Source organism: Primulina tabacum, chromosome 1 (assembly GCF_025594145.1).
Source record: "Primulina tabacum isolate GXHZ01 chromosome 1, ASM2559414v2, whole genome shotgun sequence".
NCBI classification, from domain to species: domain Eukaryota; kingdom Viridiplantae; phylum Streptophyta; class Magnoliopsida; order Lamiales; family Gesneriaceae; genus Primulina; species Primulina tabacum.
Window position 1 is genome coordinate 5679973 of NC_134550.1, and position 17646 is coordinate 5697618.

At 31.1% G+C, this 17646-nt stretch overlaps 1 protein-coding gene and 1 long non-coding RNA gene across 4 annotated transcripts; both read left to right on the top strand.

Annotated features, from left to right (window-relative positions):
* The first annotated feature begins 7624 nt into the window (after nucleotides 1-7624).
* On the top strand, nucleotides 7625-8267 carry LOC142517044 (uncharacterized). The gene is made up of 2 exons (XR_012812810.1): nucleotides 7625-7910; nucleotides 7941-8267. It is a non-coding gene; the product is annotated as an uncharacterized LOC142517044 (long non-coding RNA).
* A 1876-nt stretch (nucleotides 8268-10143) lies between these two features.
* Nucleotides 10144-16336, top strand: LOC142537174 (mitochondrial hydrolase YKR070W-like). 3 transcript variants are annotated; one of them, XM_075642739.1, is made up of 12 exons: nucleotides 10144-10248; nucleotides 10339-10444; nucleotides 10818-10853; nucleotides 11272-11345; nucleotides 11435-11475; nucleotides 11944-12015; nucleotides 12179-12380; nucleotides 13389-13484; nucleotides 13827-13894; nucleotides 15281-15488; nucleotides 15605-15688; nucleotides 16116-16336. In XM_075642739.1, exons 1-12 carry the CDS (start codon nucleotides 10144-10146, stop codon nucleotides 16170-16172), a joined length of 1149 nt encoding a protein of 382 aa, XP_075498854.1. In that variant the 3' UTR covers nucleotides 16173-16336. The 3 variants fall into 3 exon arrangements, with proteins under 3 accessions (XP_075498854.1, XP_075498848.1, XP_075498850.1); XM_075642733.1 differs by lacking the exon at nucleotides 10144-10248 and having other exon boundaries at nucleotides 10342-10444; nucleotides 11216-11345; XM_075642735.1 differs by lacking the exons at nucleotides 10144-10248; nucleotides 10818-10853 and having other exon boundaries at nucleotides 10344-10444; nucleotides 11216-11345.
* The last annotated feature ends 1310 nt before the right edge of the window (nucleotides 16337-17646 follow it).

Consider the following 17646-nt stretch of genomic DNA (forward strand, 5'->3'; position numbering starts at 1 on the left):
TGTTTGGTACGATTTTTAAATATGGGATAATTTTGAATTTTATGATTAAATGACAAAATTGTCATTTTCTTTATTTTTTCTTCTTTACTCCGGCGACAGCCCGTCAACGGAGGTGGTTCGACGGTTGGCATCGAAGGCGGTGGTCCGGCGGCCGGCGGCGGCCCGGCAACGGCGATGGTCCGACGGCCGCCGACGGAGGTTGGCGGCGACCCGGCAACGGAGGTAGTCCGACGGCCGGCGGTGCCCGGCAGCGGTCCGGCAGTGGCTCGACGGCGGTCCCGTGGCGGAGATGGTCTGAAGTTGGTGAAAGAGAAAGGGTAAAATTGGAAAGAGGGTAGAGATAAGAGGAAGGATAAATAATCCTAGGAGGGAATGAGGTGTTATTTAATCACAGCTAATACAACCTAATCATTCATAGGAGGGATTGAGTTGGTTAAATAAAAATCGTACCAAATATTGGATTAGGTGGGTTTATGATTTTTAAACCCACCTAATCACTCTAACCAAACGCACCCTAAAAATATGATTTTGTTTATGTGGAACTCACTTGAGTTATATTACAGTAATAATTTTGGGGCCATATATTTTTTCCCCAAACCTCAATTTTTTGACATAGGCTTTATACCAAAATAGCATAATTTTTGCACCGAAAACGAAACTCAACCACTTCAAACTTTATTATGATAGTAATATCTTCAAAATTCTCCACATTATCTTACTTACAATAATTCTTTTATCTAGAGAAATATATATTCAGTAATTTACTATTATAACCACATATTATGATAAATACATATAACTCTTTATTTTATCTATAGAAATTAAATCAATCGAAACAAATTAAATAAATTATTCTATCAAAATTATAAAAATAAATAAAATATTGCATCGATAAGCTCTATAGTTGTACGATCGTCTCGTCCTATAAGTTGTTATTTCCAGATATTTAACGGGGTCTAATTCTCTATACAACTTTGAAAATATTTAAAAATAATGGGATACATTAAACTAAATTAATTTATTTAAAATATAGATTTTTTAAAAAAAAAATATATATAGTTAATTATGCATATTATAGTTATGTAACTTAAATATCTTAAATTATACAACAGTACACGTGCAAACGTACCAAATAGAGTCCTGATCGAGATAATTATCTCACCCGACTGTCAAGTATCTATCATGCTCGTGCTTTATGATATTATTATCTAACATAGAACAATTCAATTTTTAAAAATATTGACATCACCAACCGATTGTGCTTTGAATGGAGCCTTATTTGGGAGCTATCGCCTACAACTAGTATAACACCCATTGTTTATAAAACATTTTTAACTTATAGATATAATTTGAGAAAATTATATTTTTGATTTTATAATTTTATCATTTTGGTCATATATGTTCTCAAATTTTAATTTTTATCCTAAATCTTCTGATATATGGCAATTGTAGTATTTTTTTTAGGTGAACTGATGTTATATTACACACGTCAACATCATACCTATGTTGAATTGGTGTCTCATCGACGTCATGTCGGAATAAAGATTAAAATTATGACACACGAAATGATAGTGGACTAAAATTGAAATTTTATGATGTAGAAGATTAAAATCACAAATAAACAAACATAAATGACAAAAAAAATTCTCTCATTGAATTTTAATTAATCTAATTTACAAAAATGATTGTAATACAATATTGATAAATTGATAACAGTATTTTATTATTTATATTAATTAATATAAAAGTAGTTTATGCTAATTTACTAAATGTATAGTTTGGTATTCAACGAGTTTAAATTTTTTTCAAATTAAATAATGAAAGATATTACTTCCATGTTGGAAGTTAATATGTTGGAGATGAGTTCTGTATTCACTACAAAAAATTACACTGTTTTATGCAAAATCTACATTAGAACAGAATTTCGGGTTAGACATGACTTAATCCTCCTCAAATTTTTTGCAAGTGTTCAATTAGAATCTGTTTGTTTTAAAAGTTCAATTTTTTTAAAATCGTGATAAAGATATAAAGTCAACAAAGTTTTGGAAATCTTAATTTAGGCCGATAACTTTTACTCATAAATGCGTAGGAAATCGAACATTTTCTACTTGCTGCACGTGGGATATATCTCCAACCCATAAATCTATTTTGGTGTAGTTTCTGCACCAAATATAACATTCATCTCCAACCCATTTACTTCAAATCTTACACTAAAAAGCATATTCCTAGAATATTTCATTTGTTTAATATTTATTTATAAATTTAACAATATAATTATAATTAATGTTAATATTAGTTATTAATTGTATAATTTTTAAATTTAGTGATATAATTATAATTACATTTTATAATTATTGATGATTTAGTTTGTTTATCCTTTATTATAATTATATATTCTCGGATCCGATTTTTCAAATTATTGATGATTTAGTTTGTTTATCCTTTATTATATTTGATTTAAATTATCTGAATTCGAATTTGTATTTTTATTTTAACTGTGTACTTGAATGTTTAAATATTATTCAATAAATTTGTGTGTTAAATATTTAATTATAAAATTATTTAAAAATATATTTATAAATTTATATAATTAAATATTTTAATTTTTATTATTAAATATCTAATTATTAAAATAATAAAAAAATGTTATTTAAATATATCTAATTATTAAATTAATATAACAATAATATCATATTATTAGATAAATAATATTTATAATTCTTAAATATTTAAAAAAAACAAAAAAAAAAATTTAAAAAAAAAGAAATTTCTCTGCGCCAATTTGACCTCTGCGCCAAATACGGCGCAGAGGGAATGGGAGGTGCGCTATTTTTGAAAATAGAGCACCTCCCATTGGAGCTTCTCCCCAGTTATAAGTAGATAAAATGAAATGAAAACTGAAAATCAATCTGATATATATAATAAGTACAGTTTTTTTAAAATATATTTGTCTCCTTTTATGGTTCTTCAAAGATTAAGACGGACAATTGTTTCTCATGATGCAATGGTTAAACCTGTAGTAATCTAGCATGAATGTAATACAGTGATGACCTCAAGAAGTACCAAAATTTTATCACGAAAACTAAGGTAGCATAAGTAAACGAGAAGAAAGAATGACATATTTGTTTCCACGTGTTTTGAGAAATGTGAACACCTCTATTTGTAGGTGCACAATATCAATGAAGACAATCACATGAAAGGCATCCGAAAGGCTAAAATTCTGCCAGCCAAAGCACCAAAAATCTGTCATCCGAAGCACCAACAAATAGCCAGACGAAAGGTCTCATTCAGAAGGTTTGGCCAGGGCATGTGGAAGGTCTCACCCGGAATGAAAAATAAAATAAATATAAAAAATTGGGTTAGCGTAGGTTGGCGGTTTTTGCCTTGATCGATCTAACATTTTATGCACCAGGTCGTGCTCGCACACAACTCAGGTCTTTTCAGTGCAAATTGGGCACTTGATTTGCACCTCACCCACGCAGACGCACGCTAGAGAGTCTCCTGACTAGTTAATGTTACACCTTCATAAAATGTAAATCAATATAAGGTTATTCATACCAACTTTCTTTTTCTATTTTAGAGTCACGTCTCAATCAAAAGTCATCTTCAAGATCATTTTCTCTTGTCCCTTGATATATGAGGTAGGAGAGTTCCAAATAGTTTTTCACCATTCTATGAGTCATCCAAAGTTGCAGACATATCCTTATCGGAGCAAACATGACGATTGTCACTAGTATCGATCCACCGCTCCCGTGAATTCGAGCCAACTAGATTCGCTTCAGAAAGACATCGCATGGGTTTTTATTTGAAACTTCCTTAGATATGTCCTCCATGAAATTGGCCTCATGGTTATTTTTCGAATAATGGAGTAGATAAGTGTTTTGCCAATGACCATAAGTTCGTTTATCTTTATCAACACTTTATCGAGTGAGCTTGTCGCACAAAGTTTGGTCAGTGCAATTTACATTATTAGCTTAGCGTGTTTTTGCAAGCAACTGTGTTATCCATGAATTTACGCAATGCGCATGATATCGAAATGTTACATCGTCATAAAAAAAATACATGTCTTTCATACATGTGTAATTTAATATATGTTTACTTGGATATTCTATGATATAATTATTTTGAAATATTTCTTGGCACATCTATGTACTCAGATGAATTTTATATTTGATTTAAAATTATTTCTTTTTTTTTGTTTTTTGTTTTTTTTTCAAACATGCTCTAAAATAATGTTTAGGTTGAAGATGAAGTATAGTAAAAAATGTTATGAAAAGTCCGAGTAATTATTTTAAAATTACAATTTTTGTTTAATATTTAAAACTTTTATGGTCCTCTCAATATCTTATTGTATTATTATAGTAGATTATCTTTGATTAATTGTTTTTCAATTAATTGGTAAAATTTGATATTGAAACGACGATTATATCATAATTTAATTCCCAACAAAACTAAAACTATTAGGCAAATTAATCATTTTATATGACCGAACGCTTATCATTTTACCAAAAAATATAGTTGATGATAATGATGTAAGTTAAAATTTTTAAACAACATAACAACACAAGTGTCATTGTTTGATCGTTCTACCCAGTCGGGACATGAATGATTGTACCTCAACAATCTATCTCACAATAGTTGCACTCCTTGCAATCAATGAGAATCGAACTCATGACTTTGACTCTAATATCATTTGTAGGACGAGCGTTTGTCGTTTTATCAAAAGTTATAACTGATGGTAACGATATAACTCAACTATAAATAGTGTAATCGTCCGATCACCATCTATTACATCTAAACATTGTATGTATTGATGATATAACTTTTCAAAAAAAGATGGTGGCTTGACTTGTTGTAAGCTTTTTCAAGCAATCAACGAGAATTGAGAATTCCCAACTGTAAGAGAACTTTCCCACGTTTCGATGTAATATCAAAAATTATTTATTTCGAACTATGATAGATTTTTATGTTAGAGCTATAAACAAAAATATATATATTCAAAAACATATTATTCAAAGCGGAAAGGAGTATAAAAATTATTATTATTATTATTATTATTATTATTATTATTATTATTATTACCTACTTGCTCACTAATTAAATATAGTAGTATTCACTCGATAAAATGAAACTAATCAAATTTTATTTGGGAAGTTAAGACGATCTCAATATCTGTATTCAATTTCATTCCACTTTGGCGTGCTACCACAATGGATAAGGATGAAAATTTATTCTTTATCAACAGCGGTCCCCAATATTCCATTCACTCCATTTTAATTTTTCACTAATATATATAAATTTTTTATCTTCCAAGATATATATATTCAAAAATATTGATATGTTTGTACATTGCTTCAATAATGGTGATTACTAAAGGATATAATATCATGTAAATAACACAAATGAATTGTTAGGGTATAAAGATTGGCCACGTTATGAGAATGGTCGACACATATATAGTTGTAAGATCGAGTATTTGTCGCTTTATCAATGTTAAATGTAATAATACAACACAAATATTTTAAACCTTACAACAGATCAAGTGGTACGTGCCAATAATTCTCTTAGCATGAGCAATTATTGCACCAATAGAAAATATATATCACCCAATAATTGTATTTCTTGAAATCCAAATAAATGAACACATGATTTTGGACTCTGATACCAATATTTGGATCAAACATTTGAAGTTTGTATAAAAAAATATAGCTAACATTAAAAATAGCAAGTGTTTGTCACTTTATCAATGAATTGCTCCAACCAAATATGTGAAATAACTTTAACACAAACAAAGGGTTATATTTATCAAAATTATATGTTACAATTTTATGGTTTTAATTATTTAAAAATAAAATATTAACCCCCAAGCAGTTAAATAAGCATGAAGGTGTGGAAATGTTTTTTTAAAAAAATAAAATTTGTGGTGAAGTATATGATAATAATTAGAATTACCAAATTGCACACTTTATCTAATTTTTTCTTTATTGAGTTGGGGTTAATTTTGGAAATGTATCATAAGTACACTATACCACCATCGATAAATTGTTAAAAGAAACAATTGGGTTTCAAATATATTATAACTGATTAATTAAATTTAATCAAAATGATTTCAAATTCACATCCTCCCGATTTCATGATATAGTATTTATAAAGGATCTCAAGTACACATCATCATTTCAACATTACATCAACACTACGAAAAATAAGGTTCAAATAAAAAGATACAAATTATTTGACAAGATTTTAAATTAACCGATAACATGAATAAAGAAAAACAAAAAATATATATACAAGTTAAAGACAAAAAAACTATAATTTAGAAGAGTATGTCTCTTGTGAGACGGTCTCACGAATTTTTATCTGTGAGACGGATCAACCTTACCGATATTCACAATAAAAAGTAATGCTCTTAACATAAAAAGTAATATTTTTTCATGGATGACCTAAATAGAGACCCGTCTCACAAAATACGACCCGTGATACCGTCTCACACAAGTTTTTGTCAATTTAGAATCCCATGGTTTCGTAAACAGACATTCTCAATTATGAGTGTCTCTTATATGAGACCGTTTCACGGATTTTAATCTGTGAGACAGATCAACCCTACCCATATTCACAATAAAGAGTAATAATTTAGCATAAAAAGTAATATTTTTTCATGGATGACCCAAATAAGATATATGTCTCATAAATACGACCGGTGAGACCGTCTCACACAAGTTTTTGCTCTCAATTATAAAACATAAGACAAATTTTGTAAAAAAATTTAATATATTTAAGAGAATGTAAAATGCTATTTGCGCAAAAAACAATATACCACTCACGCGCTTTGAAACAAGTTCGGATATCCATTTCCAGTTAATTCCTATGTAGCAGCACATGACTCAATCATTATCAAATGACCGCAAAAGATAAAATAATAAACACAACCAAACAAAACAAAATTTACCAAAAGATACTACTTCTTATATTATTCCATAGCACGTTATGATGTTAGAAAACCATAAATTAATTGCTTGTTCAGACAAGGTGGAATTAATAAACAATAAACTAATGTCCAGTAAACATTCCGTCAATGATCATGAATTCAATTCTATTTACCAAAACTTTTTTCGGACGAACCTGCTGCACATAGTTCGTCCAATATGGTTTATCTGACTAATGTGATTCACAAGCTACCGCATTAGTCCCTAATGTTTATCTAATATACATTAAAAGATAACGACTGCGAATTATATGATTATTAAAAAAAATTAATTAGTGGATATTACTTACTCGCTCACTTCACAAATCAAACAACTATATAATAACAGCGAACATTTAAAGCTTTACTAAAAATTACGGCTGATAATAATAGAACAACTCAAATCTTTTAAAGCGCAGAACAGTCTAAACGCCATGGTTCAATCGCTCCATCCAACATAAACAATTAAAAAATAAAATGTTGTTTTATATTATCACGGGACAAAGCCATTAACGTTACCAATGATTTTTTTTTTTTTAAAGAAAAAGTGAAATCATTAGTTTGCTTGGCAGCCAGTTAATATACATTTAAAACTATAAATTATGTGTTCAAACGACGTGGAATTCAGATATGACATCACATCGCTGACTTCATGCTTTGCACACACGTCCAAATTTCAAGCAATCAAACAACTGTATAATAATCCCAAATCAGGGGCCAATGTTTCTTCAGTTTTCAAGCCGAATTCATCAAGTCACTTGAAACATTCCCACTCTCCCTTCAAAAAAAATTTCAACCTGAATTTTCTTGCCAGCCATGGATAATAACACAAGAAAGAACACAGAGAAGAAAGAAGAAAAAAACCGTCTCCCACCAAGGAGGGGACAGCTCAAAGAAAGGATACTCGTGGAGTGGAAAGAAAAACTAATGGGTCCGGCAAGGGGTCGTTCCGAGTACAGGGGCAGCACTGACCAAGAAAGCGGCGGATACTATCCGGCACCGGGTCATGATTTCCACCCGGCGTAGTTGCTCAAGTACGACGAGTTGGAACCCTACTTGGCTCCACCACATACCACGTACTTTGTACGTGGAACCTATAATGTCTCCGATAAAGCTATGCGAACAAGTATTAATCTTGTATTTCGATTTCTGCCTACGAATATGCAGCAAGCCCATGCTCTGGTACTTGATCATCAATAAATTGTGTGTGGAGTGTATGCATATTATGTATGTTAGTGTTCTCGTCTTATGTAACTTCAATGTTTGATTCAAAGCCATCTATCTATTCCCAAAAGTTTTTCCCTTTTTGTTTGTCAATTGAAACTAGAAAATTTGATCCAAAATTGGTGGGATTAAATTTGGATCGATATATAAAACCCAATTTTTGTTCCAATGGGTTCCTTTTTAGGGTTTTTTGCTTCGTTTTAATTTGGATCGAACACATGTCTCTGTTTTATAACGAAGAGATTCATACAACTTCGTGGTGACGATCGATCCAAAATTGGTCGGATTAAATTTGGATCGATAAAACCCAATTTATGTTCCAATGGGTTTTTTTAGGGTTTTTTTTTTTTTGTTCTTAATTAGGATCGAACACATGTATCTTTCTTACAACGAATGGATTCATACAACTTCATCCAAGTGGTGTTGATGATTGATCCAACTTTTATACTCGATGATATAAGTTCAAATATTGTTCTTTGATTAATTTATGTACCTGAAAAATAAAATTATTCATTTACCATAAAAAAAATTATATTTTCTTTAAGGACGCACACTAGTTTTACATGTCAAACTAACTATTAACATATAGTGCCCAATAAATTTAGTTGAAACCCAATCTAGTCGAAATCTTGTGTTACACAATTTAAATGTTGTAATAAAAATTATATAAAACGATAAATACTCGATTTTAGTTTTGATGTTGGATCAATCTATTTGTTTCTCATAACAGTTATAGTGCCACTGTTGACATAGAATGTGATTTTCATTGAAAAGTTTTTAACAAAAGGCAATATTCGTTTTAAAAAAACTAATTTTTTTTAAAATTAAATACTTGTCTTCGAAAATAACCTATTGTACAGTTGTCATAATTGTAATATGACAAATAGCTTTGTGACCAAACCCCACGTGGTAGTCAAATCATATATGTCATTTTAATTTATAATTTAAAATATTTAAATTATATAAATTACTTAGTTGAATTTAGAGAAATTGTATTATTTATATATATTAATTGTAATCTTCTTATTGTCGTCATCAATTTTTTTCCAAATACATGTATTTTTCATAGTATCATTATTTGTATATAAAAAATAATATAAAAATTTTATATTAAAATTTGATGCATGTACACAAAAATTCATGAAACTGTTACAAATTTGGTAAATATTGTAATAATAAGACTGCTATATTTTTCTTTTTCTTTTTAGAAGTAGGACTACTAGATTTTAATGAACCATAAGAAAAAATTTATTCATTAATATGAGAATAAAGCTTGGCTCAATATACAATATATAAATAGAATTAAAACACATTTGTATCTATTTATTTATATTATAATTATACTATAAGCGCAATAAATTTTATATATTTAAAATCATCGTGATTACTAAATAATTTGAAAATAAATTTCAGTTTCTTTATTTAAATTATTTAGAGTAAATCTATTGTGATGATTCATGGGTTTATAATTGTAAGATGAGTATATTTCTTGTGAGATGGTCTCACGAATCTTTATCTGTGAGACGGGTCAATCCTACCGATATTCATAATAAAAAAATAATATTCTTAGCATAAAAAATAATATTTTTTCATGGATGACCCAAATAAGATATTCATCTTACAAAATACGATTCGTGAGACCGTTTCACACAAGTTTTTGACTTGTAAGATTGGTTGATCCATTTTATAACTGTCATAAATAATAATGTTTTTGACACAAAAAATAGTATTTTTTTATGAATTTGATCAACTTGAAAATCTGTATCATATAATTGAAATATAAGATAGTCTCACATTAACTTTTATGAATTATTTAATAATAAAAATAAATTTGAAATCATTCAGGATATAGCCTTAATTCTGGAATGCGTTTTACTTCAACTCCCGACAAAGAAAAACGCGCTTCTCGTGTATTCTTGTGGATAGTGAACAAGTCATTAAAAATAATCCGAAAAATGAGGTTCCGATTCCGGCAACCTGTATCGACGTGTCTCCTCCGACCGCCTCGAGCTTCGGCGGCGCTTCATTCAACCTCCACACAGTTCAGTAATATTTTTCAGACTCCCAAAGAGTGATGATAGTTATTCACGTGAAAGCGACTTATCTAAAATTTGTATTTTCGACTCATTTTGTATGTGTTTTTGTTTTTTCAGAAATTCATTTGGGTAGCATTTGACATAGATGGAGTCATACTTAGAGGTAAAAATCCGATTGGAAATTCGCCGAGGGCTCTCAAAAGATTGTATGATGATTCCGGTAATTTCATTCCCTGATGAGCAAATTTGTTGGTTTCTAGTGTACTGAGAATTGTGTATGAGTATTCGCGTGCTGAATTGAATTTGTGCACGTCTCATTGGGCATTACTTGGTGAGCTGGTGGTTGGTTTGGCTTTCAATCACTTCTAACTAAGAAATTTTTAAATTTGCATTGTTGTACTTTTCGAAGTGTGATAGAGAAGCAATATTGGAATTAACCTGATGTGTTATTACTTGAAATTTTATTTGGTTCAAAATGAGCTAGATATTTTAAATTTTAAAATGTGGTTGTGCATTTGAATTTTATGGGGTTTGATCATGAAGGTTAAAGAAAATAAAACTGTCTGATATAGGGCTTGTTTGATCACTTGCAGGTGCTTTAAAGATCCCTTTTCTGTTTTTGACGAATGGTTTGTACTCATATTCTTCCTTTTCTTCCAGCTGTTTGGACCTGTGGTTATTCGTTCTGCTTTCTTGGAATAGAAAGTAGAGGTTTCCGGTTGTTAAATGAATGTGCATTTGGATAAAGTTTCATTTACTTGATAATATTTTCAAATTTATATTTACTTTTCCGGTGACATGTGGTTCATATATCTCTACTTATGATAGCATACATTTCCTTCTATGGAGTATCTTTTTCTGTTGTAGTATTTATAAGATTTTTATGCTTAAGGATTTCAGTGCATTATACATTTTCATTGCGTCCAAGCATCCTGAAGTAATTTTTGTTGTAATTTGTAACCAATAATTTCAATTGCATATGTCTTGATAGGCAAAACACTGGTAATAAATCCCTGGAGGAATTAATACATCAATGTATGTCCATAGGTGGTGGTATACCTGAATCCAGAAGAGCTTTGGAGTTGAGTGATCTTTTAGGAGTGAAAATTTTACCTTCTCAGGTATATTTTAGTACCTTATCAAGTAACCATGTAACATTTGGTCAATATATGTTTTGTGGAAGAGTTATGCGCCTTTGTGCTGTGTGTAGGTACTGCTAGGCCACTCACCTTTTAGAAATTTGCTAAACAGGTATTGTATTAATCTGAGATACATAGTTTAACTTTTATTTGACTGCCAACTTCTATTTCTGTCTTTTTTTTTCTTTTTCTGATTTAACTTTCAATTTTTATGTTGAATCTTTTGGCACTATCACGTTCAAGCATTTTCATCAGATTTATTTCTCAAAAGCAACACAGGATCTTTCCATTGACATTAATCTTTTCCTACTTGCTAGATATCTCAAAGACGAGGACAGTATATCTCTTTACTTTTTTTCGTTTTTCTTCACAAGTCAGTCATAGAGTGATTAACTTTCTGCTTATTGTTTCGACAAATGAATACAAAGTCACTAGAATTAACAAGGAATAGTAGAATTCTCAATTTGTATTTTGTCAATGGATCAATGATTTGAAGATAAACTGAGATAGATTTTAATGTGGCACTTGTTTCAAAGAGAACTGATCAACCAGTTTAACTGAATCCATAAATTTTTTGTAGATTTGAAAATGAATTCATTGTGGCTACTGGAAAGGGGGAACCTGCTGTAGTGATGTCTGAGTATGGTTTCAAGTAAGTCTAAATCTGTTAATGTGCCCCTTTGCCTCATTTTGAGGTTTCAAGTAAGTCCTAAGTGATAAGCCTTCACTCCATCCCCCCTCTGTCTCTCTCTCTCTCTCTGACTGTTTAAAACTTTCCTTCTCTCCATTTAGTCCTCGGTCATATCTTTGTACAGGAGAGTTGTCTCACTCGATGAGTATGCATCATATTTCGATAACATCGATCCTGTAGCCCAGTACAAGAGGTGGACAACTAAGCATGAATCAGAATGTGCTAGAAACTCTGAGAAGATTGTCTCAAGCAGTTATATGTTGTCCACCAAAGTGAAAGCTGCATTTGTTGTTAGTGATCCAGTTGACTGGGGAAGGGATATTCAGGTTATTTTTTTATTCTTCTAGTGACCAGCAGGAGGTCAGCTTAAACAAAAAATAAAAAACTGCCGTTTCTTTTTTATTTTTCCTTCCTATTTTCTCTGATTCAGCAATTGATTTTTTTGTTCTTTGTATTGAATATTAATTTTTATTGGATATGCGTGCTCAAGAAACTTTATCCAAATACCATGACCTGTAAAGTCGGCTCTGAAACATTGTACCTTTGTAAGAGCTTTCTTTGTCTGATGGAAATTATCTGAAAGTGTCAGAAAGGAATGTCAGTGAGTCGCATCGCTGGAAGATCATACTTGAAATTTCAGAAGTTGTTAGTTGAAATGGGTATTAGCTGGTTGGTTGGGGATGTTGGATTTTGCTCAGGCTTGATCTGCATTAGACTAATGCAAGATGGTAGAACAGGTTTAACTGTTGCTGTAAATGCTTGGATGCACCGAAGTTAATTTCTTTTCCGAATTTTAAAATATTCTCTATTGATACATTTTATCATAAATCTTTTCTCCGTTTATGTTGTATTTGCAATGGTGCATCACCGCTTAAATATGCCCCAAAGAGTTGAAAATGTTATTCCCTGTGAATCAAGAAAGTATCCTCCAGGTAACTGGCTTACTTCCCAAGCGATGTCAAATACTGAGGACTTTGAAAAATTGAACGTCCAGAGCCTTTCTATTGCAGCATGGGGAAATTTGTTCTGGTAGGTAGTGAGGAAGGATGATAAAATATTTTGGGTGACTAAGGAATGAAAATGGAAATGTGACTCAGGAAGTCATCTACTCTCCAGGGGGTTAAACTCACTACTTTTGCATGCATATGTTGCATTTAAATTACATTGATATTCATTGTTCATAATAATGCAAATCACCCGCAATTTTGGGATATTGGTAGGATTAATTCAATTCATAAATGTCTGTGTGTCGTGTTGTCTCTTCTCATGGGATTAATCTGTTGTTCTCATTACAATTACCCAGCATATGTGAAATGAGTAACTGATAAATTTAGGTGCTGTGTGATATTTTGACATCTGGAGGTCTTCCTGGACAGCAGAATGAGCATCAGCCACCTTTATATTTTGCTGCGGATGATCTAGAATACCAGGTTTCTGAATGTTTCTTCACATATTGTATTGCAAAATGATGATAATAAATTTACAGCGAACAACTTAAATGTTTTCATGTTTTTAGGGAATGTCGAGAATTTCAACCTTGATTGTCAGAGTGACTTGAAACACAAATATTTCTTACATAGCTGATCATAATATGTTGTAAAGGTTAATATATTAATCCTATTCAGATTCATGATGGTAGCATCATTCAAGCCTGCATGAGGATGATTTAATTTGTAAACTGTACTCTGGATCTACACCAGAGCTACTTTGTTGACCTCTCAGAAGGCATCATTTCATTCAGAACATACTGATTTCTTGTCAACTTCTGACAGGCAGCATTTCCTCATGAACGTCTAGGCATGGGTGCCTTCAGAATTGCTCTTGAAAATGTCTTCAACAGGTACCTGCAACGGTTGTTCTATTTAAACTTGTGATTAATTTTGAGAGATAACTACACTAGAGCCATTATTAGAAATGTACAAGGTCTTTATGTTTCATCTATTCAACCCCACAGCTCTCCCATCTCACTCGCACTCAGCCACAGACCAACCAACCTAAAAGTGTGGTGATCTACTAAATATAGGATGACTGGTTAGTGAAAGGATTGAGTTCTGTGGTCAATCTCTTCACTTGGAGACACAAATATCTGTTTAATTTCTTGGGAAGGGGTTGGCCTCTCTCATCTAATCTTTAACTTAGGAAGTTTTTTTCTTTTCTTTTTTTTTTTAATAAAGATTGTTTTCTCTAATTTCATGGACCTTGAAGTGGGAATATCATTTATGCTCCGGAAAGAAAATTTGTTCTAGTATAAAGTAAAACAAGAGGCAGATTAAAAATGAAAAATCTAAAGAAAAAGCAACATGCTTGGGTGGAACTTCAAACTATTTTTCAAATTTGAGAACCTTACCGGTATCATTTGCGTGAAAAGCATTTTTTGTGATCTTCATGGAGGATTATTGTTTGAAATTTTCAATTAAGAAATAGATTCTGTAAAACAAGAGGCAAATTAAAAATGAAAAATCTAAAGAAAAAGCTACATGCCTGGGTGGAACTTCAAACTAGTTTTCAAATTTGAGAACCTTACCAGTATTATTTGCGTGAAAAACATTTTTGTGATCTTCATGGAGGATTGTTGTTTGAATTTTCAATTAAGAAACATATTCTATAAAACAAGAGGCAGATTAAAAATGAAAAATCTAAAGAAAAAGCAGAGGCTTGGGTGGAACTTCAAACTATTTTTCAAATTTGAGAACCTTACTAGTATCATTTGCGTGAAAATCATTTTTGTGATCTTCATGGAGGATTATTGTTTGAAATTTTCAATTAAGAAACAGATTCTATAAAACAAGAGGTAGATTAAAAATGAAAAATCTAAAGAAAAAGCAACATGTCTAGGTGGAACTTCAAACTTGTTTTCAAATTTGAGAACCTTACCAGTATCATTTGCGCGAAAAGCATTTTTGTGATCTTCATGGAGGATTATTGTTTGAAATTTTCAATTAAGAAACTGATTCTAAGTGTCTCATGGATTTTCATACCTCTTATCACTTTTTTTTAAGTCACAGTCACAGTCATGAGTCTCTTGAATAAATCTCAGAAATATTCGTCTTTCCTTCGCTAAAATATAGATAATCTGCTGTGTTAGACATTCCTTGATGGCTGTTATCATAATCTCTGTTGTTGCATAATTCTCAATTTGTTCTGTAAGCACATTATAGAGCACAGCCAGTTCGAGTTTCTTGTGCAATTTATAGTTTGCTTCATTTTCACTTGCTGTGTTTTGCAGAATTCATGAAAAACCTTTGCAGTATACCTCTTTTGGGAAGCCAAATCCATCGGTTTACAGACATGCAGAAATGATGTTAGGATACCTTCTACAATTTTCGTCTTCTAGTAATGATGTCATGAAAAATGCGGATGTTGAGTCACATTCCTTGAGAACTCTGTATATGATCGGTGACAATCCTTTGGTTGATGTTAAAGGAGCAGTCCAGGTTTGTCTCTCTTGGCATCATTGCTAAAATCGGTTATTTATGTGTGTATTATCTACAACAGTTCCATTATCCTGCATATAACCATTTATAGAAGTGTCTTTTATATTTTTCCTCAGGCAGGGCATCCGTGGTTTTCGATTTTGACTAGGACAGGCGTTTTTCGGCAGAAAGAGAACCATACCTCGCATCCAGCTGATATGGTATGGTTAATCTTTATTTTGTTTCTTTTTCTTGCCTAGTTCAGTATCGGGTGCGGGTGTTCACGTAGATCAATTAGTCACAAACCCAGCGGTTTGGTCGGTCATATTTGTCGTTAGCGCTTTTTAGTTATTCCTACTCAATTCCTAAATAAATTTGTGTCAAGATACAAAAAGATAGATTTCGCCTGCAAAATAATTGAACTTGAAAATTTGAAAGTATGACATAATACACGAGTTTGCATTGCCTCATTGATATAAAGGTATATGTAGTGCTCCTGCGCACAGCTACCATGTACAACTCGTTCTTGCGTTGTATAAATCAAAAGCAACCCAGCCGAAACTGGACGTGAAATAGTGTGTTGGGTGTTGGCGATTTATCGTTCCACATGTGTAGTCAGTTTTACTTTGTGCATGCAAACGGATGCAGGTTGTTGATACCGTAGAAGAGGCAGTGGACTTCATACTGAAAAGGGAGAATGCTTAAACAGCCCAGTTATCAATCTTTCATAGACGATAGAAGCGTGTTATTGGTTGCACCAAAATACCTGTATTAACTCTGGCAGTCATGTTGGTGACTACCTCGTTGCCAAGTTTTGGAGGACGTCGAGATCTAATTGTAACAAACTTCTCTCATTGCTCATATATATATATATATATAACAGAAGAAGAAAAACTTTAAGTCTTTTGATCCGTAACATTTCTTTGATTCATTTATATATATATATATATATATATATATATATATATAACAGAAGAAGAAAAACTTTAAGTCTTTTTGTCCGTAACATTTCTTTGATTCATTTATTAATTGAATCCAACCTTCTAATGAGCAAAATCACTTGTTGATTTAAGCCAGAACGTCATTAAAAAAAAGTGGTACTATTTATTATTACAATTCATTATATAGATTCAGAACTGAGAAGCTCTAGCACATAATCTTACAATTAATCGTTAGTTTTGTTTGAATATCCAAGGTTACAATAACAAAAGTTTGTATTTTTGGATATGTACTTGACCTGCATACTATCAGAAAATGTAAATCTCTCTCCACAAACACCAAACATTTTTTTTAAAAAAAAATTAACCAAAAAATATGGGATTAGAACAAATATAAACAAAAAAAAAATTATATTTACCCAAAAAATATTTAAGGAAATACAAACAATGTATATTTAACTTATTGAACGAAAAATAAAAACATCTATTCAGACACCGATTTTTTTTTAAAAAAAATTGAACATTTGGGATTAGAACAAAGATAATAAAAATAAACTAATTCACACAAAAAATTCCATTTTTATGATGAAGTATGTGTCGGGCGCGCACACATTAAAAAAAAAAAAAAACTAGTTACTCTGTGGTACAAGTGTACAGTCTTTTTATAATTACTGAGGGACTAAAGTAAAATTTGACAAATTATTGAGATACTAAAATGCAATTTGAATTGTTGAAATTTTAAAAAAATAAAAACAAAATGTAATATTGATATGATTTAAAAAGTTGGTGTCCATTTTTGTCGATATTAGGCCCAACCTTTATATATAGTATAAATGTAATAAAATTATTTTACAAGTGAAAACTTTTGTACTTCCTCGTAAATTAGTGAAATTTTTTGTATATTTTGCACTAATCCTTAATTTTAATTTTTTAAAAAATTAATTGGTGTTGGTATGGATATTTATTTATTGATAAATTCGTTTATTTCCCCACTATATATACATTTAGCTGGATAATGAACATTTTTGTTTGTTTCCACATTTTCTGTCCAATAAATAAAAATCTCAAATTTCCTATTTAAATGGGCCCAAATCGTACCGATTATGGCGCAAGGATCCGTGTCGGGTCAGATGGGTGTTTACTTTCATTAATTAATCAGTGAGTTAGATTTTACTTTTTTTAAAAAATATTTTTTAATTGATATATCCCTCCTCGATTTGAGTTTTCATTTATTCCCGTTA

Bases quoted from the DNA above. Each gene is read 5' to 3' on its own strand.
- LOC142537174 (XM_075642739.1), top strand. From the start codon at position 10,144: ATGAGGTTCCGATTCCGGCAACCTGTATCGACGTGTCTCCTCCGACCG. The intron at 10,249-10,338 runs ACTCCCAAAGAG...TTTTTGTTTTTT, and splicing joins AGTTCAGTAATATTTTTCAG to CAGAAATTCATTTGGGTAGC. The intron at 10,445-10,817 runs GTAATTTCATTC...GATCACTTGCAG, and splicing joins AAGATTGTATGATGATTCCG to GTGCTTTAAAGATCCCTTTT.